The sequence below is a fragment of the Ursus americanus genome, chromosome 16 (assembly GCF_024610735.1).
Source record: "Ursus americanus isolate L20-20 chromosome 16, mUrsAme1.1.p, whole genome shotgun sequence".
NCBI lineage: Eukaryota > Metazoa > Chordata > Mammalia > Carnivora > Ursidae > Ursus > Ursus americanus.
In genome coordinates this window covers 47,760,837-47,786,552 of record NC_142142.1, presented here as the reverse complement: position 1 = coordinate 47,786,552, position 25,716 = coordinate 47,760,837, and the positions used below count along the sequence as shown (strand labels likewise).

Genomic DNA, 25,716 nt, shown 5'->3' with positions numbered 1-25,716 from the left:
TAGAGAGTAGAAAAATAATAGAAGACCCAGGTCACCCAGTCTGCAAACCAGATAAAAAAATAAAATAAAATAACACCCTGGCTGGGACAGGGAGCTTCTGAGCAGGAAAAGGATTTATTAGAATGTGGAGGGTCTCCTAGAAGGAGCTTTGTGTCCTGCTGGGACACAAGACAGTAGCAGATAGAACTCCTAGATTAGTTGGGGATTCTAAAAGGTAAAGAGATTTTTGCTTGCTCCCAGAGTTTGGGAAGTCCCAGAAATATGTGTCATGCTATGGTGAAGAGGGGGCATGAGAGATGGGACATGGGGACCCAGGGCAGGAGGGCCTAGTGACAGACCTGCATTTTCCTAGGCCCCATAGACACTGGAAATCTCAGTGGAATCCAGCACTAAGAACAGATACCTAACCCACTCCCATGACACATCATCTCCTTCCTATCCTCGGACCTGAAATACATCCAGGGGTGAAGTGGGAGCAGAGAAAACACTGCATTTAGCTGAATTTAAACCCAAAACGACGGAGAAGTCTGTGTTTTTGGCAATCAGCTGGAAATGGGAGCTTGGGATAGACATTGGGTAGTTTATAGAAAACTTAAGTGAGAATTTTTGCCAAGTGGTTGGCTTTGGAAACCCTTCCCTAGTCCACAGAGGCTGAGGAAGACTGACCTGACGGCAGAGTTCAGGAAAGATGGAGAGGGGAGGCACACAGGGAGGCACACGGGCTCCCTGGGAAGTTGGGGAAGTCATAACAGGAGGCTCCACTCTGCACTTGGGGACCAAATGTTCCCTAGCACAGAGAAGAGAATGGAGCAGATGAAAAGGGGAAAATAAAGAGCGAGGTCACCCTGCCCTTGTCCCAAATGCTTCAGGAGATGCTCGGGTTCTCTCAACTGGCCCATGCCAACTTGCCCCTGTGCAGCCCCCCTTTGGAAGGAAAGGGTGAGCTGTATCAGTACATCCAAAGGGCCCTGTCTGCGAGATGCTGTGCGAATCTCCAGAAGAGCCAGGGCTTCGGCTCCCATCCCAGCCACGGCAGCTCGTGCCCATGTAATGGAGTGGCCCCATTTCTGCCGTGGCCGAAGCCCAAGCAGACGTGACTCAGAGAGGCTGAAGGGCTTCCTAGCCAAGCGAAAGTCCGCGTGACCTCCTCCAAGCCAAGCAAGAAGTACTAGCCTGGAACCGAGGCACCATCGCCTGGCCTGGCCCGGCAAGTCAGCAGCAGACTTCACGGAATATAACTTCCTGCTCCAGGGAGCCCCTCCTGGGTCAGAAGAACAGGACCAGCATGACCCGAAAGATCTCTTCCTTTAAGTCTTTAAATGGTTGCCAGGAATGGAGCCACAGGAACTTTTTTTTTTCCTTGCGTCTCAACCCGAACAAAGGGCAGTCGTGTTAATCTGCTTTCCAGAGCAGCTCCTGGGTGATCTTTCTTTTCGTGATGTGAGTCCGTTGGCCTTCACCTGTGCCTCAAGGAAGAAGGAGACTGGAGCTGGCAGAGAGGGATGGAGGTGAAGGGAACTGTGAGGAAGGTCCTTGTGTTAGAGGCTTCTGACACGGACAGTGGCTGTAGGCACTTGGCTTTCAAGTACAGCGGGTCCCTGACCGACGACGGTTTGATTTGCAGTTTTTCGATTCTACGATGGTGCGCAAGCAGGACGCATTGAGTATACAGTGTACTTGGAACTTGGGGTTTGGACCTTTTCCCAGGCTAGCGATGTGCAGGATGACCCTCTCCTGGGATGCGGGCAGCAGCAGAGCTCCCAGTCACCCCGAGATCACCAGGGTCAAAATCGATACACTGACAGCCCTTCCGTACCCGTATAGCCGTTCCAGCGTTCGCTTTCAAGACAGTGTTCAATCAATTACAGGAGATGTTCAGCACTTTGTTACAAACTAGACTTTGTGTGAGATGACATCGCCCAACCCTAGGCTAATGTCAGTGTCCCGAGCACGTCTCAGGTGGGCGAGTCTAAGCCATCATGTTTTCCACTTATATTTTCAACTGACAATGCGTTTATTGGGACGTAACGCCATCGTAAGTCGAGGAAAACACTGTGCAGCGTGCATCAGCGTGCAGTAGCTAACATAATCCTTCTCCACTTTGTTATCCTATTAAAATGCGAGAAATGTCAAAGAAAAGGATCGGATGCACCCTACTTCTAATCCAGTATTACAGCTCAAACGTCACTGCCAAGTTCCAGAGAAGAACCCTAACATTGGGTTGATGCCACCAAGCCTGAGTCTTTTTGCCAGGCCTCCCTCAGCTCTGGTGAGAACCACATTACCCCTTCACCGTACCTCCCCGATTCCTTTCCCTGCCTGGAGCTCAATGACCACCTACCTTCGTCTGCAGCTAAAAAATGAAATGACAGAGTGTATGGAAGGCTTGATTCCAAGCTCTTTCATTCTCTTCTGCCCTTTCTTTTCAAAAACACTTATTTTATTTATTCTCTCACTCAGCCCCTATAAAAAGAAATCTCCGTTAGCCACTCACAAATGCCGGCACCCCAATTCAAGGGGATTGGGTTACTGATGGCTTTGCAGAACGATTGTTGGACCAAAAGGTAGTCGGTAAATTCCAAGGAAATTAAATACCTTTATCTCAAAAAACACAAGCTCACAATTGGGCTTCAAAGGAACATAAATACACCACCAGGCTGTGAAAATCAGGGTCCCCTTTCAAGGATGGAAAAGAGGCCAGTGGTATTGACTCACAAAATACTTAGAGAGCAGGAAGTTTGCTCTCTGGCACAGCGGGAATGAAAGTGTGAGACATCTTAGCGAGAGTGGGGTGAGGGATGGGTCGGGGCTGGAATCTGGGGCTGTTTTCCTCTTTCTTCTCAGGGGGCCCAGCCTGACTATCCCAGTTCTTTGGTTTCTCTGGAGAGAGCCAAGACTGGAAACCCGAATATGGGAGTTTAGATAGTGTCTCGGAGAGATGCTTGCCGAGGAAGCTTCTCCCTAATCAAATCAGATGGATTGCTGAGAGACGGAGGAACTCCCAAGGGGGATGCCAGGTAGCACGGTCAGGAACAGAGGCAAATGGTGGCCCAGTGTGTCTGCGCCAAAGGAGGTCAGCACCTATAAGGTCTGCAGCCCAACTTTGTGTGGTTACTAGGCTAAGGTGAAGTCAATGAAGCATCAATTCAAATGTTTGATGTAACGTTGTCGAGGAGAGAAGGAAATCTTAGAAGTGGAACGCATCGCCCATGCATAGGACCCTCTTTCCCGGTCACTCTGGGTGGGAGGAGAGGTCCCAGGAATGAATTCAGTCGTCAGAGTGTGGGGTCGAGTTCTGTCATCCCACCCCTGTAGCAGGAGGAAGCCTCGCTCCAGGGAGAGGCCGTGTGGGGTAGGGGTGGGGACGAAGGCTCTGGCTTCAGTTCGGATCTTGCACTTGCCGCTGGTCCTGGGACCTTGGGCAAGTTACCAACTCTGGTAACCTTGCTCCTAGGTAGCAGTCATAAAGGTCAGCTTTATTTTTATAAAGAATGTTAGCGGGGTGGTGAGATTTCTCTAGATTTCGCATCTCAGCTGTGAGAATTTGGGCCACTTAACTGTTCCTGAATTCCTGTTTCTTTCACTGTAAGATGCCGACAGTGAGCCTTCTTTACAGTGTTTTTAATGATAATCAAATGAGATAGCAAATGTTTTTAAAAACGAGGCGCTTGAGCTCGTATTTTGATGAATTGTAAAGCGCCTCTCCCAAGCTTGTGTTTTGACAAATTGCAAAATTTATCAGATGCCTCTTCCATCCGTCTTCTACGTGGTGTCTGTTTGCCTGCTTTCCTTCCATCAGCGTCCCGGGACTCTGCTAGGTCTAGTCCATGAATGTCACGGGAAGAGTAAATGGCCTGCTTGCTCTTCCCGTCCCTGGCCATGCAAACCTGACAAGTCACTTCGTATGTCCTGGGAAGGTCATACAGGTCAGCTCACACGTGGTCTCGAGAAGTTGCTATTTACAGTAAATAAGGCCGGGGAGATGGGACCAATTAATATATTTGCATGGAGGTAGGTGAATGTGACTCTGAACTAGAAAGTGCTCGAAAGTCATTTTGGTCAAAGAATTCATGTGCTTGTCAAGTGTTTTCAGTGGAGAATGCTGCACAGGTCTCAGCACACACCGTAATGCTCAGCGCACGGAAGCTTCTCAAGAAAGATTTGTTGACCAACGTCCAAGAACAAATACATTCTCCCTGGACGGGATCATGGCGCCAGTCTCTTTTCTCTCTGTATCTAGCTCTGTGGCTCCTGTGGCCTCTGCCTCTTTGCCTCCCAGGCTAGACCTACCCTGTCCTTGTTCAAAAGCAGCACCCCCGCATCTCAGATGCAACTTTCCACAGTGTTCCGGGAGGTGTGCAAGGGGAGTAAGGCACCTGAATCCGAAAAGTGATTACTTTCAGGTCAGAACTGAAGGCTCCGTGGGTGGAGATTCAGATCTGTTCAGAGGTACTCCCTTGACGTTGCCGTTCCCCTCCATAGTTCTAGAGACAAGGAAAGTTGTTTGTTTGCATTTGTCCACCATAACTTGTATTTGTGGACGAGCTAGGAGTGACACCAGAGTCGGTGTTTAACCAACCAAGAGTTTGCGGGGGGAATTCGGTTCTGTTTCAGTTGATAGGGTCTTACTGCTGGGGCATAGCTGAGGCTCTGAGACTCATGTGTCAAGAGAGACTCTCGGTCTGAAAGCCAGCTGTCTAGGTGGCTCCTGGGTGGTCCAGTCGAAGAAGGGAAGGGGGCAGTGATTAGCCGGCTCCCCCCTTGCAGGGGCCGAGGCGCCTGTGAGCGCGTCGAGGCCTGTGGTCAGACTGGAGGGTGTCCGTGCCCGAGGAGAGGCTGCGTGCTGCGGAAGGCATTTGACTTTAGGAGAGCGACGGATGGCAGTGTTAAGTAGAAGCGCTGTGCTCTCCTAGCGCTCGCTGCCTGCTCCCTCTCCATCTGTTTCTCACTCTGACTCTGCCAGCAATCTATTCTTGCTTCCACTTTCCAATAAGTTCCTAAAGGCACCCGTGGCATACAAGCCTTGCTCCTGGGCGGGGAGGCCGCCCAGCCAGGAATCGGCACGCTTGCTGCTAACAGCCGTGATTAACATGCGGGCCCTGAAACACGAGAAGCTGGGAAAGCAAGACCTGGGGGTGTTTCAGTGACGCATGCTTTCTACCCCGCATCCTGTTAAAACCTCAGCTCCTCCGAGAAGCTTTCCCTGATCTCATCAAACTTGGCCCAGCCCTGATCACCTGTCTGTGTATAACCCTCCCCCGTGCCCTTGCACCTGCTGGGGCCCCATATTGTGGGTCCATGTCGTGGATTAGCCCATGTCAGTGTTCCATCCCCCCTTGGCCAGCCACTCTGCGCAGTCTGGGCCATCTGCCTCTGTGACCAGGCTGCGCGCACCCGACAAGGGCTGTCACACTTTACTATTATTTCAAACGAAATTTAATTAGGAATGACTATATTTCACAGTATGGATCCAAAGCTTTGGATAATGCAGGCTTCTACATAGAAGATGTCTTTATCCTCTTACTTTCTGTTCATTCTTTCCACAAACATTTATTGGGTCCCGATTAGGGGCCAGGCACCATGATTGTGGGGTTACGGAGTTGAACGAGACTGGATCTTCCCCTCAAGGAACTCACAGTCTCGTGGGAAATCCAGAGATAGCAGATCAAAATAGGGTATCATTTGATGCAATGTTAGAATGATTCAGAGCGCATTGGCAGTGAAACACCAAAGTGGTATAACTAACAGAGCCAGGTGAGATCAGAGACGGCAGCCTGGAGGAAGTGACCACTCAGCAAAGCCTTAAAGGAAAGGTTAAGGCTAGCCCAGTGTGTGTCTGGGGGGCTGCGGTAAGCTCCAGGCAGAGGTGCTTAAAGGAATAAAGGTACAGGGGGTACGGACAACAGCGCTGTGTGCTGGGAACTATGAATAGTTACTACAGCTATGTCGCAGTTAGATTTTGCATTTTGGAAAGATCACTCAGGCAAGCTTCGTGGAGGGTAGAATCGAGTTATACAGCCGCAAGCAGGGACTCATTTCCGAGGCTGCTGAACTGTCCAAGCAAGAGACGGTGGGGGCCTGAACATGAACTAGGAAAGTAGTAGCAGGGAAAGAGGGAAGGGTGAGAAATTGAGAAGTAGGTGGAGACAGAATCAGCAGGACATGGTACTAGCCAGCACAGGAGGGAGAAGCAGGGGACCAGATTCAGGGAAATGAGGAGAGAATGGGCCTTAGAGCAAGCAAAGGCGTGAGAAGGTTGCAAGAGAGCAATGTCTTTATAAAAAGCCAAGAAGGGGGTGTGGTTGGCAATGCCAAGTGCTACAAGAGGTCACTTAAGATCAGGACTGGAAAATTTCCAATAGGTTAGCAACATAATGTTCATTGGTGACCTTGGTGTGGATGGCTTTAGGGGTGCAAGACAGAATTGCATGGGGTGATGAGGGAATAGGAAAAACAAAAGTGAATTCAGATAGAACCATTTTCTTCTTCAGCTACCTCTGGCCTAAAAGCTTTTCAGGCATCCAAAATTATGTTTGAGGCCTGAAAAAATTTATTAGCTTCAAAATGCAAAGAAGAAACTGCAAAATTAAATTAAGACGTGTTTAATTAAATATCTCCAAAATGTAACATTGTTTCGACTTCATTAATTTTTAAATTTAATATTCATAAAAACTTCATTACATTTAGAAACAATTTTTTTGGTTCGACTTTTCTCATTTTGCAAACATTCCCTTGTAGGCACAATGATTGCTGAGAAATCACAGCCAGTTACAAATTAACTGTTGCTTGCTACTCAGTCACATCACAAGCAAAATTTTTAAAATGCATTTAACATAAGATGTGGGTGCATTTTCTTTTACTTTTATGTGAGATGGGGCCTCCAAATGTACGTGTCTTAAGGGCTTTAAAATGTCTTAAAATAGTTCTGATAGAGACAACTGTTTCAAAAAGCTTGGCCGGGGAAGCAAGGAGAGAGAAGGGGTGTTCACTAGGCAGAGTTGGAAGGGGAAGGAGGGCTTCTTATTTTCTCCCTGAGAAGGGAGGCATGTGAGTAAGCGCATGTGCCGAGGGAGAGTCAGGGTGAAGAAGAGAGTCAGGAGGGCCGGGGTGGTGCTGAGACAGGCAGGGGAAGCAGCTAGAGCCCAAATGGCAAAATTGGCCCCGCCGCAGGGGCCTTCCCCTCTGCAGAAACAGGAGGGGAGGTTGAGGCCTTTCAGGGGGATCCTAGTCTTTTTTTTTTTTTTTCTGTATCAGGCAGAACCATCCCAAAGTGATCAGAGAGTCTTATATTACCTGCACAGTCACCTGGGGAGTCCGTTTACCCGAACAGGTGGGCCTCCTTGCTATCACGGTGGTCACTGCCCCTTCACTGAGGCCTCCATGCAGCCTTCCCCACAGCTGGAGAATCGAGTTCATCCGTGATGCTCAGATGCACACCCCAATACCCACGCACCTGCTGCTGGAGCAGGGGCCAGAGCACCCCAGCCAGGTCCTCTGTGCACACTTCTTCCTCAGGTGTCCTTGCTGTCTGCCCCATTCACGTGGTTCCCGATGTTCCCCTAGTCAGAAACTTTCTGTCCAAATGATCCCAGGTTAGAGGGGCAGGTGTTCAAATGAACCCCAAGTACCTTCCTCCCGGAAAGTAGAAATCTACTCCAAATGCTATATGCCTTCCCTTAGAATTGAGTTTTTAAATATCCCCCTGTTTTGGGTTATTCAAAAGAGAGGATCCATTTCTGCACAGGTTCTCAAAAGTCAGCCGCGGGGGCCTGCAGAGCACCGCGCAGAGCCCTTTGGCTGTATTCGTGATGGGAGCCACGGTAGCGGACGATTGGCGTAGGCCGCACTGCACTGGGCTGGGCTATTGTCAAAACAAAACAGAAATGCGACAGACATTCACTCGAGGCTTTGTGAGAGGAAACGCGAGGCATCTTGACATGGCGAGGTGCGGCTAGTTTTCTAGCTCTCCAAGATGCAGAAGGCAGTGTCAGGTTTCTCTTCCTGAACTAAGCTCGTCTCGTGGTGGAACGTGAGGCTGGGTTTCCCTCACGCTGACAGAGCTCCGTGTCCCACGGATTACGCAGACAGCCCAAACGTGCAAGCATTCTGGAATAGCACAGCGCGTAAGCTACCCTCTTGCGCATTTTCCTGGATAAAAGATGCTTCTTGATTTACGATTGTGGCCCCTGTTGAATCAGGGTCTCATGGACTTATGCCACTCCCCTAAAGTTTGGGATTCTCTGGTACCAAATAAAACATCCAGCGAATAGCTAAACTCAATGTTTGACACCGTGGAAATGAAACAACCATGAAACCCTACAAATGTTTACTGAGTATCTGCTATCTGCCAGGTATCACGCTCGGTAGTGAGGATACAACTAGAAATTGTGCCTGACTTCAAGGAACTTCGTCGTGCACATTGCTTCTAAAAATACTGATCTGCAAACTAATTTTAGGTCTAGCTGGAAAAGAATCACCTGTGAAATGTATTTTCAAATGCTGATTCCTGGGCCCCACCTCCAGAGATGCGGATTCAAGAGGTCTGGTGCAGGACAAGGAATCTATATCTTGAACAAGCTTCCCATGTGGTTCTGATGGCAACTGCTGGTCGGGAGCGAAAAAAACGTTCTTACTGTCTCAATAAGTATTGGAGTAACCTGTTGACACAGATACATAAATGGATTTTTTTCTATCCATAGCTTGGTTGAAACACCTGCTTTCTATCCAGCAAACCCAGCATTGTAAAGATTGACTAAATTTTTTATGAAACATCTAGAATTTGTAGGTATTTTGGTATCATGTCTCTGGAGGCTAACTCAAATTTTCATAGACCCTTTTCTTTAAAAAAAAACAAAAAACAAAAACATTTTATTTATTTATTTGAGAGAGAGAGAGAGAATGAGTGATCAGGAGAGGGGCAGAGGGTGAGGGACAAACGGTCCCCAGGAGACTCTGTGCTGAGCACAGAGCCCAGCGTGGGGCTCAATCTCACGACCCTGAAATCATGACCTGAGCCGAAACCAAGAGTGAGACGCTGAACTGACGGCACCATCCAGGCACCCCTGACCATTTCCTTAAAATGACCCTCACCTCCCACCCCCAGAAGGCCTTTTGGAGGCTTCTCACCGGTTTCTTCCTTTTGCAATGAGATCCTCCCCTCTTCTTCTCCAGCTATGCCACACTTTTTTTCCCCAAAAGAGTAATTCTGTCTCCTGCGAGGAAGATGTGTATAAAGCATCTACAAGACTCAAGTTCTGGTTGGTTGATGACTTTCAGCATTGTGGTGGAGCGATTCCGTCTTGTAGCCCTCTTACGTTATTTTGTGTGTGTTCTCACTTTCTTATAGGTCTGGGAATGGAGAATATTGGTGGAATCTTTGTGGTTCTTATTTGCGGCTTAATCGTGGCCATTTTTATGGCTATGTTGGAGTTTTTATGGACTCTCCGACACTCGGAAACTACGGAGGTAAATCTTCAAACGGGTACGACTTACAGTGTTGGCAGACGGGCTCGCGCACCTGCAAAAGTCACTTCAGACAAAACCTAGGAGATCCCATAAGGGGGTGGAGCGCCGATGGGACAGTGTGGCGGAGACAATCCCCGTCCCACAGGCAAGAGGTCTGGGTCGATGCTTCATCACGTACCAGTTATGCAAGGAAAGTATACTTAACCCCTGAGCTTCAGAATCTTTTCCAAAACAGCCCAGCCGATAAATACATGATGAGTGTTGTACACACAGCAAAGTCTTACACACCTGTAATTTAAGATGTAGTGTGGCAAAGAAAAACAGGCCGAAGTACCAGGATACCAGTGGAGGTGAGGACGTTGGTTCTGTCTTCGGTATGTTTTCGCCTTACCGGTAAAGATGTGTAGAGAGATCCCAATTCACGTAGGGCCGAGAAGTACATCTTCCTTCTCAGGGATTTTGAATCCATTTAATTCCTGAACCTGTGGCTTAGAAACTGGGTTCATATAAATTTCACACCGACTGAGAAGTCTGAATAGAAGGGAGAAGACGTTATCCCATTCTGTCTCCATTCTATCTTAGAGAAGGGGCACCGGTCCTTACATGCTGATGCCATTATTCAGTTTTTAAAATGCATTAGCTTCTCTCTCCATCTCTGAATTCTGGATCATTGTAAGCCTCCTCCCTTAATTGATGCTGGAGAAACAGGGGTGAACACGCGCCCCTCCATCTGTGAAGTCCAGCCTCAGGCGGGGCCTCGGTATAGCACTGCCTTCTAGACCTTGTTCTTTGCCGTGCTCGAACTCCTTCCCATATCCACTAGGACTTCCAAACCATCACCCACTCCTCCCATCCCTTTGCCCCTTCATGCATAAAGGTGAATTTTATCTCCCACCCACCCCCACGGAGTCAGGAATGGCTAGCCCCAATTTAAAACCCCCACTGAACACTTTACCCACAGCTAAAGCCCTCCCCCCACCCCGCCTTTGCACCACAGCAGATGCTTCTGGGCATTTCTTTGTCTCTGTCTTCATCCCACTTCCCACTACTCGAGGACTTTCCTTTTTCTTCCCTTTATGTTTGCTTCCTGCTCTGTCCCCAACATCTAAAATTATGCTCAAGTTTATCCTCTGTTTTAAAATAGTAGTAGTATTGGGGCACCTGTGTGGTTCAGTCTGTTAAGCATCTGACTCTTGATCTCAGCTCAGGTTGTGAGTTCAGGCCCCATGTTGGGCTCCGTGCTGGGCTTTTCAACAAAAAGCTATAAAATAATAGCAGTGTTACTATTGCTCTTGCACTATCCTTCCCCTCCTCCAAACCAAGGGGATTCGGCTGTCTCCATTTCCTGACCTCCCATCCAGTCCTCAGTGCAGGGCAGTCTGGCTCCTCCCCACCCCGGCACTGAAAGGTCATTGCTAAGAGGTCTAACCCCTCCCATTGGACGAAGCCAAAGAGAACCCAGTGGGCTTTATTGCACCTCAGTGTGCCCTTCACGAAGTGGACAGTTCCTTCCAGAAGCTCTCTCCTCCCTTGCTTTGCCTGACACCAAGCTTTCTTGGTTCCCCTCCTACTTCTCCCTCCAGCTTTACTGGCTTTCCCCCTTTGTCCACTCCTAAAATAGTGGTGCTACTTATTTACTCCATAAGAAGCAATTCAGGTGTTCCTTTCCCTATGAAAGTTTCCCCAGTTCTCCTGCCTTCTTCCCTGGACAAGAGGAGTTGATCATTCCTCCTCTTTTTAACACCATTGCAACCTGTGCATCAAGCACTTATACACTGTGTTGCAATTATTTTTGTATCAGCCTCCCTACTAATCATTGCACTGCCTAGAATCAGGACTATGTCCTCTCTCTCTGAATTTCCATGCAAAGCACAGTGCTTGATACATAGTTGACAGCCAGTAATTGTATGTCTTGTCACATGTAATAGATTTGGCAGGTGCTCTTGTTTTAGCTGTTGCAGTTATTACTGGAAGCACAGAGACGTTAAGGGACGTGCCCAGAGTCTCTGATATTTAGTAACAGGTCAAAATGGACCATAACCCATTAGGTGATATGACTTCTCTGAAGCCACTTCAAGTAGAGGATCTGTGCATGTTTGGTTATTCTCAAGAGCTCAAGCACCGTCTAGATGTATCTTGAAAAATTCAGTGAGGACTTCCAAGAGCTAAAATGAAGAGTAAAGGCTCCATTAGCTGTTTGGCTCTGGTAGAACAATTGTTCCGTTGATAGAACTCGAAGACTGGAGAGAGCAGGTTTCTTCTCCTATCACCATCCAGGAAGTGTCCTTTCCAGTGCAGAGTGGAGAACATAACAGAGCATACGTGTGATTTGGAGTAAATAAGTTTAGGTTCAAATTCTGGGTCAGCTATTGATGAGTCGAGTGATTTTTCACAAGGCATATAACTTCTCTGAGCCTCTCTTTCCACATCTGTGAAATGGGTATAGTAGAGGTAGCAGCCGTGCAGGTTCATGATTCTTCACCCACAATTCTGAAACCTTAAAAGCTTGGAGAGTTCCAAATTTTTTATAAATTTGATGCAAAGTACATTTGGCAACAAAACTTGCACGGGTCCAGGGCTAACGTTAATGTTTATGGTCTTTATCCCATTCAGTGTAAAGGTAAATACATTTGCTACAGAAATGCTAATGTGCTCTTTTCCAGTTTCATTGATAAGTAATTGACATACATTACTGTGTAAGTTTAAGGCATACAGGATGATGGTCTGATTTACCGCTGTTGTGAAATGATCACCACAGTAGGTTCAGCTAACATCCGTCATCTCATAGAGATACAATAAAAAGAAGAGAAAGAAAAAAGGAAAACCCATTTTTTCCTTGTGATGAGAACTCTCAGGCTTTACTCTCTTAACAACTTTCAATGTGCTTGAATATACGGTCTGCCCTGGACCCCACTGGGTGTGATAGATAGTATATTACATGTGTGTTGTATTACCTCTCTAAAATCTAAACTATTCTGAAATATAGCTGGACCCAGGGGTTTCGTATCAGGAGACTGTGGACCTATCGGGGTGGTGGTTGCTGTTGCTTCTGTTGTTGTAGAGAGCCTTAGCTCTAGTTATAACCAGTTGACCCAAAGAATGAGAGGCTTAAGCCTGAGAGCACAATGTGCATGGAGACGTGGCTTTTTCAAGGACTTCCAAGACTGACCTGCAGAAGAGGGGCTATTTATTTAGTAGGCTTCAAGTTACACATTTCACTGGGATGGATGGGGACATTTTCAGAGAGACGAATTGTGAAGTCCGTAGAAGGAAGCCCCGTTTCATGGGCTCTCTCCCCAACATGGTGAGGACGTCCTCTCTAGAAGTGTCCAAAGACTGGACCACCCGCTGGCAGGGCTATTGAGCTCTATGGTATGGAGGGCGTTCCAATGCTAAGTGGGAGGTGGAATGAGGGGGTGGATTGCAAGGTCTTCCCAATATATCTGTATCTAAGATTATGTGATTCTGAGACACTGCCCCCCAGCACCCCTACCAGAACAAATGCGCCAGCGATGCGCAGGGGCTGGTTCTGAGAGGTTGGGCTGTGACCTCCTCCTTCCCCCCAGGTGTCCGTCTGCCAGGAGATGGTGACCGAGCTGCGCAGCATCATCCTATGTCAGGACAGTGCCCATCCCCGCCGGCGGCGCGCCGGGCTGCCTCCTCCCCGGCCCCCCATCCCCGAGGAGCGCCGGCCACGGGGGACGGCCACGCTCAGCAATGGCAAGCTGTGCGGGGCCGGGGAGCCCGACCAGCTGGCACAGAGACTGGCCCAGGAGGCCGCCCTGGTGGCCCGCGGCTGCACACACATTCGCGTCTGCCCCGAGTGCCGCAGGTTCCAGGGCCTGCGGGCGCGGCCGTCTCCAGCCCGCAGCGAGGAGAGCCTGGAGTGGGAGAAGACCACCAACAGCAGCGAGCCCGAGTAGCCCCGGGGGCGCCGAACACGTGCAGGCCGGCTGGGGAGGCCCGAGGGCCGGCCGGGGGGGCGCCGCGCTCCGCGGGCAGCCGGCCTTGCACAGCGTCCACGCTTCTCGTCGGAGCCCGGATCCAGGAACTTGCCCCAAAGAGCGCAGAGCCTGCCGCCCCAGCCAGAGCCAGCACGGGGGTCTGGGAGCTGGGGCCACCCAGAGACGTTGCACCCCAGTGGCGAGGGGACGCCCTCCCTCCCGACCCCAAGGACCCATCTTCTCCCAGTGGGCCTTTCCCTCCCGCCAGAATTACAGAGTCTGGGGTGGGGGTCCCTGCCCAGACCTGTCCAGAGAATTGGTGGCATCATCAGTGGAATTTCCCCTAGGAAGGGGCCATTGTACCCTGGGTCTAGTTCTTACAGGAAAACAAATTAAACTCAACAGGGAAGTTTTTCTTTTCTGGATTTGTACATTTTCGTTAGTGTTCTTTTGTTTCCCCTTTCTGCACCCCCCACCCCACTTTTCTTCTTTGTTGTCTTCTTAATTCTAGCCATTTGTTTGGGGGTGGTTTTTTGTTTTTGTTTTTTGGAGGGGGAGGCTGGGTTAGGAAATGGAAGTCTAAATAATCCGTTTCTTTCTCCTAAATTTTAGGACGTGGAGCGGCCAGTGCGTCGGATTTCAGGTGCCGACCTCTCTTTTCTGGGTGGGGGTTGGGGGTGCCAGAGAGCGTAGGAGAAGGGTCTTGGGAAGAATAAGGTGGAGAGTCTCAAAAGTCCATTAAAGTAATTTTGTAAATGCCAAAATCCAATCAACTCGTAGTTTCCTCAGAGAGACCTTGAAATGCCTGGGATTTCAGGGGTTACTGTGTCTTCTCTTTCTCTTTCTCTTTCTGACTTTCACTATCACTGGGTTTGATTTGGTCTTTTGTGACTGTGATCCCTCAACAAGAGAGACAGGGGAGGAGAGCAGAATGCACGAGGTGTCCTGGGGCCTTGCTTAAGGAGCAGAGTGGGGTGACACACTTTTCCCATACCCTGGCCTTGGCTTCAGATGGAATGTGCTAGTCACAGGGGAGGAGGGGGCGGGGCCACCCTGTTGGTATGGTGCATCCTTTGTTAATGGGCATATCTTTTTAACCAAACTCAGTAGCTGCCTATGAAGCCAGACCCCCAAGGCCGTCACGGATTGGGTGATTTCTCCTAGATGTGAGACCTGGGTGCAGGCATGTGTGTGAGTGCGTGCTGTATTTATTAAAGGGAAAAACCTGAAGTAATCAAGCACTTGCCAGGTTCCTAGGAGACAGGTGGAGTCTCACAGCTGATACATAGCCCTGGGAACTGGGGACCCTTAAGCCCTAACCTCAGCTTGGGCAGAAGTCCCCTTGCGTGAGTTTAAGTGTTTGACTTCTCTTCCATCTCTGAAATCAGAGTTACTGATTCTTTCCAGGCTCTCAGATGGCTGCTAGTTACCGCTGTACTTGTGAAATGTTTGCAGGGTCCAGCGCACTCGGCTGATGGGAGGGGTGAGGCTTCCCAGCCGCTGCGTGACCTTTGCTTGGCTCCACTAGTTGGAACTTTCATGCAGAGAGTTTTCATTTTCTGATGGAAAACAAATTCTATGCAATTTCTGATTGTAAACTTAGAAAATTCAGAGGGAGAGAGAAATTTTACAGCCCCTACCACCACCTCCACCACCACCACCACCTTGAATCGAATTGTCCTCACGTTTCTGTTCTGAATGTACTAAAATAAAGACATCTTTGGAAGCTGATGAGCTTAATTCCATGTTTTTTTTTACCATGTGGGTAGTTCAACATCTGTGTGCCAGGCCAGTTAGTTAGAACTGCCATCCTGGAGGCCAAATGGGACCCTGATGATTCCCATTAAGGGTGCCAGTTTTGTCCTAGGCTGACCTTCTGTCTCATGAATTTGAATCTTTTTTTTTTTCCCTTTTCCTCTTTAACCATCCAATGATGGCAAGCTCTGAGAGGACTCGAGTATTTTTTTCAACCTTGCCTCGAGTCTCGTGGATTTGGTGGGAAGGGCACCGAAGGCCGCCTGACCACAGACCCAAATGGTGCCACGCTGTTCCAACCCACAGCTCCATTCCTTGCTTCCAGCCATGTGGTCTCTACTGTCAGATCACACTGGGGGCGGGAAGGGTTGTTTTTTTTAAAAACTCGTTTTTATGAGCAGGATATCTTGATCAATAGCAAACTTTTTTTAATGGATTAGTGAAATAAATGTCCCCATGAATCATTTGTAAAGTCTGTTTCTTTCACTGCGTGGAGTGAAGATAAGAGTGACAGCACTAGACAGTTTCTCTTAGCTGCTGGGGACTATCGCTGCACCTCACGCAAGCTGGTCAGTGAACCTGCAAGCAGCTAGTCCTCTTCCTTGGTTTGTCTTCACTTTTTATCTGTTGGTTGTTGGCTTTCTCTTCCATTCTGTATTTTCTATCTGACTCTGTATACTGTATAAAGCAGTTTTTTCTTGTCTGTTTATCTTTCTTCGACTGGAATATTTACAATAAAACAGAAACAAACCCTGAAGTGTTAGTGATGGATGAAAGCTGTTTGGGTTTGGGAAGGATAGTTTGGTATGTCTGACATCCAGATACTCTAAAAGCAAGTAAAAATATAAACCCACTTGGTGTCTTCCCCTCCACCTGCCCTCCTCTCTCTCTCTCCCTCTCCCTCTCTCTGTCTCTCTCTCCACCCTGTCCAACTCCCCACCCCCTTTGGCTCTTTATTCAGATCCCAGGAAAGTCTAGGTGGCTCCTTTCAATTTGTAGTCCTGGGAGTCTGAGCCAACCCCCCTCCCCCCCAAACGGATACACATGGTAATGAAGTTCGGGATTCGTAGGGTTTTGTCTTCCTAAATGCACTTTCACAGAATAGCCATCTGTTGATACCTGGGGTAACTCTAGTCAGATATCACCCCAGATTCCACTGGGAGCTTGAAGATTACATCAATTAAAATATAATACTTTGCTTTATTTCTTTTAATTGCCTTGCAGGGCCCCAACCGTCACAAGATCTCTACCCCAGAACCCAGGTGGGGTGTAAGTTGAGCGTGTAGATGGCCGAAAATCTTTTGGCTTCCTCTAATCCAATGCTCATATGAGAATATTCATCCTGGGAACTTGCCAACCGGCCGCCTTATTGGTTAGGTGAGACTGACATATCATGATAACCGATCCACCTGGGGCCACTCTGTGAAAGTTTATTAGTTTTGGATTCCAAGGAGTTGAATTTTCTTTTGGAATCCAAAGGGGACTTCCCCATGGTGTAGGAGTCAAATACGTGAGGCCAGCGAGGGCTGGGGCATTTCAGACACAGCAGACTGGTGCTTGGAGTGGAGCTTGAGAGCACCATTTGTGGCTCTCCCACCAATAGGGTGTGCACAGCAAGGTAAAATAGTCTGGAAACGATAAGGGAGATTTAATTCCCTGACTGGTTGTTCGCTCTCTTGGGGTAATAACAAAGAGGCCTGTTTGGAAAATTCAGAGAAGGAATCCTTTCATAAAGATTTGCTGAAGGCTGGTGCTTCCTATGGGGCCCTCTCAAGACAGAAATTAAACCTTTGGTTGCCTTGAGCTATGAGTTATTCCCATGTTTTCTGTGAAAGATGACTTTTTCCCCATAGGCATGTCCCCACCATTACCCAAAGAATGCCCCCAGGGGGTGTCAATCTGGTCATCCAATAGTGTGCCTCAAAGATTGGTGATGTCATGCCTTCAAAAAGCTCTTCTCAGAGAAAAAATATATATTTTACTTTATTTTCTTAAAATATGTGTTTTATATAAATATGAATATAAATATCTTTCTACACTGATGTATCTACATATCTACATATAAAGATAGATATAGATATATTTTACAACTTGGTGTGGCTTCAGGAGGAGAAAAGTGGCCAAGTTTTAGAACTGAAGGGGTCAACAAACCTGTTGTAATTTAAGGACAACCAGGCAAGAGAAGTTCTGTCACTCTTGATAGGACATCCCTATTCAAATTTTATTAATGCCATGCTCCTTAATCGGAAGAATGAATGGAAACGTACTAATATGACACAGATAGCACCAGTGTTGAGAAAGAAGGAAGTCTACAAAGACGATAAAATGGATAACAACCTCTCTGGTCGAACATGGCGAAGACTTGAGGCCCCAAGAAGGAAGGAGCATAAAGAAATGGAGTCCATAATCTGTCCAGATATTAGCTAAGGGCATGCGTATAAATATTTCCCTGGCTGGAATGTATTGAAGCGTGTCAGGGAATCAGTGCCTCGTGACTGAGGTTGTGTCTGGGCACCTGACCGTAGTTAACAGGTAAGACTGTGTAGAGTCCACATTATGGAGGATGGAGATCAGACATGTAAGTGCAATGATCCTCCTGCTAGAAAATTAGCCGGAAGATCCCGCCCACTTTCATATTCCTTGTGCCTAACCTAATGTTCTCTCTTGACTATGCCAGAGAAGTCAGAGGGACCAAAGGACCTCTCATCCTGCTGGCACTTTTTTTAGGTTAGCGAGTGACCTTGAGAGGGTATTTCTCTCTCATCCTAGCACCATACTAGATTCTGTGGGATGTAATGGAGAAGTAGAAGAGGTTATCTGTACTCTGCCTGGGCAGACAAAACTCACCTATGAAGAACAGTGGAAGTAAGGCATGAAATATCCAAGTGCCGGAGTGTGTGACTTGGAATATAAACCATGTAGAAATTCAGAGGGGGCTAAGGCCTCTATGTGGGTGGTTGAGACGGGCTTAGTGGAGGAAGCAGGACTGTGACTTGGGGTTGTTACAAGCAGTTTTCATGGCTAGAAAAACAAGACTGCTTCCTCTCCCCTGGCGTGCACTATGGTTCATTCACGTTGAGTTGAGCGCTCTTGGGATCAGAGAGAGCTTGTTGTTGTCTGTATTGTTTTGCCTTCATCCACATGCTCCTTTTTGTGGGATTCCGGCTCTCCTAATATGCTCCTTCCTGTTGGCTGCCAACACTGGAGATTTGCACCTCTAGCTCATGCCTGGGTTTTGAATTACAGTAGCGGGATTAGCTGCAGAGACAAACAGCCTAGCCCTACAGAATACAGAAAGACTAACTGGAATAAGCAATGAAATGGTCTGAAGTGGATGATGAGCTCAAATGTTTTTTAAATTGGGGGGAAGGAGTGTGAATACAGAAGTGAAGGTGTGGAACCAATGTGAAAAATTAATACAGAACCACCACCCCCCAATTTGGGATGTATAGGAACATTGAGAATGATTTTCCTTTTCAGTCCATTAAACCATCCTGTTATCCATAGCACACGGAGTCTGCCTGGAAGGGTCTTCTACTTGGATTGTTCTGATTAGGTTTGTGGTAGCTTTTCCATTAAGGATAACAGAATGTAACTTCCATTTCTACATCATCTGTAATCCTGTAGCACTAACTGAGCATGGAAAAGCTTTTCAAAGCACCAAAACTTGGTCAGATGTGAAGGTCAAGGAGAGAAGTCACAAGCAGGTAAACAGCATCCAGCAGCATTACCAGGAGACTGTGCATGCCCACGCGTTCAAATGTGGGGACAGGACTTGAAGAACTAGCTTAAGGAGGATCATATGAAAAACAGTTCTGCACAGAGAAATTTATTTTTCTTTGCTTCCTCCCTTTCCCCTTTTGTAGGCTGAACCGTGCGCGTGTGTGTGTGCGTGTGTGCGTGTGTGCGCACACGCACGGTGGTTTAGCACAGAAATGCAGGTTCTGTCGGTGCCCCCTATGCCCATTTCAAAAGAGAGAAGACACTTTGCATTATCACTTCAGCCTTTCTCCGTGCTGCTAGATAATATTGGCGGGTTTAGTCCTCTGGCTTAGTTCCCGCTGAGTGATCTTTGATGTAATTTATTTCTCAGCCAACCGTATATGTAGATGCATGAAGTAAAAGGTGTTTTTTCCCCTTCCCAGCTGAGTGTTAAGATGCCTGAGCTGACTTCTTAAAACCTCTTTCCCTCCATCTCCATCAGCTGCAAAGCTAAGTTCCTCTCGCATTAAGAAGTGACCAGACAAAAAGCAAAGCCAGTGGTGTTACTGAGCACAGCCTGTAAGAACAAGAGCACGGAGGTTGACTTCCATTTACACTCTGTACTTATCAATAGCCGTGTCCATTTTAGGCAGAAAACAATTTTCAGAAAGGTCAAGACAATGGAATTGTTAAAATGTGAGTGGTCGGGTTGGCCAATAACGCACAGAATTCAAGAAATAACATTTTTATTCAGCTAGCACATGTTTCGTTCCAAATAAAGCCACAGATGTGCTGAGGCTGCCATTATTTCCAGAGGATTTGAGGTCTTCCCTGATCCAGCCCAGGCTGTTCTTTCAAACTTTTCCTGGCACTTTTCTCACCTACCTTCCATCCACCCTACAGTCAAACCATGCCACTTCCCGTTCTGTCTTTATCCTGTTTGTTCCATGCTTTTCTCCTGTGTCTTCCCTTGGGCAGTGCTCGCCTTCTGGAATGCCCTTCCCAGTCATCTCTGAATTGCCAAAGCCTACCTATTGAAGAGCTAGCTCACCTATCATCTCCCCCTGTGAAGTCTTCAAGGATCCCCATCCCCAAGGGAGTGAGGAGATAACCTCTCTCTCTCCTGAACATCCCCAAGCTTTTTCAATGGCCCTTAGCCCTTCCGTCCTTGAATTATATGTACTTGATACATATGTTGTTCTTACCCCTACCTACCAGAGTAAGGCACTGACCGTGCAGAGAAAATGCCTTTCTCATCTTTTATTCTTTCAGTGTAGGATTCCTGGCACATACTGAGTTCCCATGGAGGAATGCATGAATGAATGAGACAAGTTCAACTGAGACCAAACGTACATAAAAATGCTGTGGGTAGGACACTGAGTGGCAGGAATATGTTAATATGCCCTTGATCTAAAGCAGTTGTGCATAGGACAACTTAATAATTTACACCAGGCAAAAATATGATTTCCCTTATTTTACTGGGCATGAACCAAGTGGGGGAGAGAAGGTTGATAACATTCATAGACTGGTGGAACATTGGTTCCAGTCGCTAGGTACAAGGGAATATTTTCTTGCAGCCGTCTCCAGCCGACATGCCTTCTCTATAGGTTAGAAGGATTCGGCCTCCCGACTCCCACGCCAGCTTTGGAAAAATCAATCTGCCTTCTCCCTTCTCTCCTCATTATCCTCAAAAAGTGATTTCTGCTCAAAATAAAATTACCAAAACTTGGTTCATGGGCAATCCATTTCAATATAAGTCCATCAAGGTGGTACTTGCTCAGAACAAATGGGATCGATCTTTACCAACGTAATCAAAATCAACTTCAGTTTCCGCATACATGCCGGGAAAACCAAAACCTTTCCCCTCGGTGGTTTGCTTTTAAAATGTAAAACATCGCCACAGTTTGAAGGTCCACAAATTACAACTCTAGCAGGTAGACTGATTACCATACTCAGGAAGTCTAGTCAGTTTTGATGAGTTTCGAAAAATGCTGTTTTCCTTAACATATACTTTAAGGTTCAGGGTGTTTTTATATATATATAAATTTTTTATATATATTTATAATATATTTATATATATAATATATATGTATTTTATTTATAAATATATATAAATAAAAAGCCATATATATGTATAATTAATAAAGTAATACACATGCATTATAGAAAATTTGGAAAATCCAAAAAGGAGAAGAAAAAAAACAAATGAACCCAAATGGCAGTACCTAAAGAAACTCAGTATTAAAATTTTGTTTTCTAGTGATTTTTAGATGTTTTTGAGTCATCGTGACCTTACTGTGTCCTACTGCATTATCTTTCTCCCCTATACACACCGAGCTTATCCAACAAAATTGTGAGCTACTTGAAGGCAGAAATTAGGCACCATCACACTTCCCTGGGGTCCCTGGGGTAGCTCACAATAAGCCGTGCTCCGTGCCCGTCGCCGTAGTAGATGCTGGAATAATGAGTGGCTTCGTCACTGGTTTGTTTATCAGTCAATGAATGAACACAAACTATAAAACCAGGTTCTTGTCCTTTGAACGTTTCCAATCTGTGTTAAAAGGCAAATGTATAAATCTTTCTCACCTAAGCCAATATATGACTAAATGTCATACGAAGGATGGGATCCTTGTAGGATACTTCTTAGAGGTGACACGTGGTGAGGAAAGTGGCTTGGGTGGGACATACCTGAAGGAGGTCACAAAGATAGAAGAATCTGAGGTTCTTTTTTTCCAACCATCCAACAAGCCGCCGATAGAAATAGGTTGATCTCCCTTCAACCAGTTCCCATGATTCTACCCAGTGCCAAGCAGCCTCTCCACGGACTGTCTCAGAGGCCTCGCTGTATTCTATACAAGCAAAAGAAACCGGAGCTCCTCTCTCTGCACGAGGGGAATTACCCAGCTAATGTTTCCTCTCAGCTCTGGAACGGGGAGGGAATTCTAGGCTACATAGCCATGCAGTGGATACCTTTCTCCACTGGTCAACCTACGTGAAAAGGGTTTTAAAACTTTTCATAGTTCTCTCTCTCTTTTAAGTTTGTCTGCTCGGGTGGAGGTGCGGAAACAGTACTCTTGCTGCCTGGTTATCTGATCGTTGTGGTCTCAGGGCCCCCATTATACAGCCTATGCCCGAGCTTTCTGGAGCTGGGTAACTTGCCTTAGCTCTGATGGGCAGCGTGTGAGGGGCGCCCCAGGGCCCTAGGGGGCTTCTCAGATGGCCTGAATTCAATGAATAGTTCCCGGCTTCATCAATAGGGGCATAGCAATCAGGTGGTTGTAAGTAGGGCTGGATCTGAAGGATTTTCAAGTAATCGTATTGGAGGATTGCCCTGGGTATAAAGACGTGTATAATATCAAGCCACATTTGGCACGCTCCAGTGAAGGCTGTGGCAGCTTGTCTGACAGGGTGCCCGCCTCTTTAACAGCTCTTTTAATTCCAGATGAAATGAAAATTCCCTCCTTAGTAGTCATTAAGGCTTCAATTTTATTTCTCATTATTAAACCATGAAGTTGGCCAAAACATTTAAATTAAGCAAAATGAAGAGATTTATGGGCAAATTGGAGCCTAGGTGAAAAATTGAAGCCTAATCTCTAAAGATTAAGAAAAAAACACAATAACCACACTATTGAGGAAAAAAGCAAATCTCAGAGTAAACAGGGGGAAATGTTCTTTCTTATTTTCCCCAAAGAACCAGCTCTTTAAAATTGTGTTTTTAGATGATGATTTCATGCTTGGTAATACCCACATGATTCAAGAACTGTTGGAATAAGACTTAAATGGTATTTTAGTCTCTGTGTAGAACTAGAGAAGTATGTCAGATTGATAGCCCTAAGCAGCCGACAGCCTCCTGCAGAGAAGGAACACTGTGGTGAGGGCAACATGAATGATTGCAGATCCCCCTTGCCCTAAAGACAGACTCCTGCTAGGTGGCCAGTGTGGGGGTCAGAGATTAAACGTGTTTGATCTTCAGTTTCTCCATTGAGAGTGTCAGGAAGGGGCTCTGGTGCCGGAGGGAAGGATGTTTCTAGCCAGCTGAGTGTTGGTGGGTAAGCGTGCAGCTCAGGCCCGGTTTGGATTCCTTATCAGAGGCCGCGTTCCTCCCAGAGGAGAAAGCTGCTGCAGGGGCAAATTTGAAATGCTAACAGAGATGAAAGTTTCCAGAGGCAGCCACCTAAGCCAGGCACCCACAATTGAAAGCATTTTAATTTCAGACCAAAGAGTGTCATGGATAATCATAATCTCATCTGTTGGTCCTAAATCTCTTCCAGCAGTGAAGAGAGGCAGTTACCTTAAGGGCAGTGAGGACAATGATTGCTCCCCAGGGGCTTTCAGAGAAAAATCCATTTACTTCCAAACCGAACCACTAAGGCTTGCTCTGAAGGTAAGTGGTGTGATCTGGAGGTTAGTGTTAATTACCACCAGACTCCTACTGTCCCCCAGATGCTGCGTCTCCCCCATAAATCTGCTGGGGTACCTGAAATTGTCACTAGAGTGTATGATATGGAGCTAATCATTTTAAGTCAATTGTTACCCAATAGCAGAGACGAGGCCTGGGAGAGGTCAACTTTTGTGAAGGTGTGGAGGCTCAAGCAAGGTGCGAGGCCAGCAGACCTGCCTCCAAGGATGCTTAGGGGTCTAGGTGTTGCCAGGAAAGCTGATCCTAGAGACAGGTGGCGGCAGGGGGGAAGGGAATGGATGTTTCTTCCATGTCTGTTGTGTTCCAGACATTACACGAGGTGCTTTCACCTAAGCGATCCTATTTCATCCTCATAGTAATTCTCGAAGGTGTGCTCTCTTACCCTCATTGTAGAGCTGAGGAATTGGGAGGCTCAGGGAGCTGAAGTAATTTGCCCAAGTTCACAAACCTTTCCCAGCACGATGTGAACTCAGGTTTGCCAGGTTCAAAGAGCATGCTCTTTCTGTGGCATCATGCTGACTCCCTGGAGATTAAGGAACAGGGAGCTTATTTCACAAGTGAGCCAGCCGAGATTCACCTGACTAGCAGCCTGTGAGGGAAACTGTCTCCCTTTACAACCCTTCCGAGATCGGAATGGAGGTAGAATCTCTACTAGGAACAAGAGACTGGATTGATAACCAGATTTCAGTCCCCTCAAGATTCACCTTTCCCTTGGAGTCGCTGTTGCCGCCATCTTTGTCTCCAGGGCCACTTCTGCTCTTTCACAAATCAGACTCAAGTAGACTTCAGACTCTTTTCCTTCATTCCCTGTAGTAGGGCTGCAATAAGGCTAAAACAATGAAATAAGACTTAATTAAAGGCTCAAAGATAACAAAGGGAAAATAAACATGGATTAAGAGGCAACTAACTAATCAGGCCCGAGACCTGTGGCTGCTCCCCAGAGCGTGGCCCAGCCTCACAGGGCACCTGTCCACCCAGCTTCCAGCCTGCCTCTGCCGGGCAGGGGCCAACTCCTCCACCCCACCCTGCCCCACCCCAAGCACCTGAGAACATCTGCAAGCATGGCCAAGGATGTTCAGCACACTGTTTAAAGTCAGTCTTCACGTTTACTTTTTTGTTTATTTGAGAGAGAGAGAGAGCACAAGCAGGAGGGACAGAGGGAGAGAGAATCTCAAGCAGACTGTGAGCTGAGTGGGGAGCCCGACATGGGACCTGATCTCATGACCCTGAGATCACAACCTGAGCTGAAGCCAAGAGTCCCGTGCTTAACCGACTGTGCCACCCAGGTTCCCCCCATCTTCCCATTTCTAAGCAACTACTGTCCTTGTGCAGATGGGTGCCAATCTTGACTGACTTATTTATTGCTAGCACCAAATTCGTAACCCAATCTGAGTAGAAAAAGGTAAGTAGCATAGGAAAAGGGAAAGAACTTTTTACAACTTGTTAAAATATAAATACCCATGACATTTTTATTTTTTAATACAACCACTCAAAGCACTGGCAGCAACTGGTTTCCTTGACCACAGTCATCAGGACCTCATTGAATAAATTCTTCTCACGCACAATCTGTTTCATTTAGAACAAGCTCTCTTTTCACAGAGCTACCAAGTCAGCTATTATCAAACACTTGAAGACCTTCAAAACTACAATGGAATATTTCACACCCATCAGGTAGGCAAAAATAAATAAATAAAAATCTGATAAAACCAAAGGCTGATGAAGATGTGTGGTCACACGAAAGTCTCCTCACCTCCTGCTGCTAGGAATGTAAACTGAAGAACAATTTGGAAAGAGCTAATAAAGGTAAAGAAGAGGAACACCCAGTGAATCATCCATTCCATTTCTTAGCATGCACTCTAGAAAAATTCTTGGAAATGTTCACAAGTAGACATGAACGAGAATATTCACTGCAACAGTTTGTAACAGCCAAATAAACATGACTCTTTTTTAAGAAACTGGAAAAAATAATTAAGTGTACACCAATGAAGGGATAGATTTTTTAAATTATAAATCAATCAATGCACCGAAACAATTCACAGTTGTAAAAGTGAATGAACCAGCTCTACATAGTTCCATATGGATGAGCCTTTATGATATAATATTGAGTAGAAACCCTGCATCCCAGGTGAACTATGCAGTCTCTCAAGTTTAATCACTGACTGGGAAAAATGCTTGCTCAACTATTCTTTCAAAGCAGTATTAGTTACATGGACATGGCCACAGCTAGGTATTTTGGGAGGTGGAACTATCGATCTCATGTCAACAAGGATGCTTTTCCTTAAGGAAACCACTCATGGTTTGAGTGCATATGTAATACGTGGAGGGTCATCGTACAGTGCTGGCATGCCCTAGATGTGTGCTGAAGAAATGGAACTGGTGCAAACAGGAAAACAAACCCCCAATGCAGCTCCCGATCACAAATGCACAAAA

General features: G+C 46.8%; 1 protein-coding gene across 2 annotated transcripts in view; it reads left to right on the top strand.

Annotated features, from left to right (window-relative positions):
* Positions 1-13,840, top strand: part of GRIK4 (glutamate ionotropic receptor kainate type subunit 4) — a 418,395-nt gene extending 404,555 nt beyond the window's left edge. For both annotated transcript variants that reach the window (XM_045797991.2, XM_087868360.1), the window contains 2 exons: positions 9,347-9,465; positions 13,032-13,840. In XM_045797991.2, the coding sequence (XP_045653947.2) occupies positions 9,347-9,465; positions 13,032-13,388 (476 nt within the window). In that variant the 3' untranslated portion in view covers positions 13,389-13,840. The remainder of the gene's footprint in view (positions 1-9,346; positions 9,466-13,031) is intronic.
* The last annotated feature ends 11,876 nt before the right edge of the window (positions 13,841-25,716 follow it).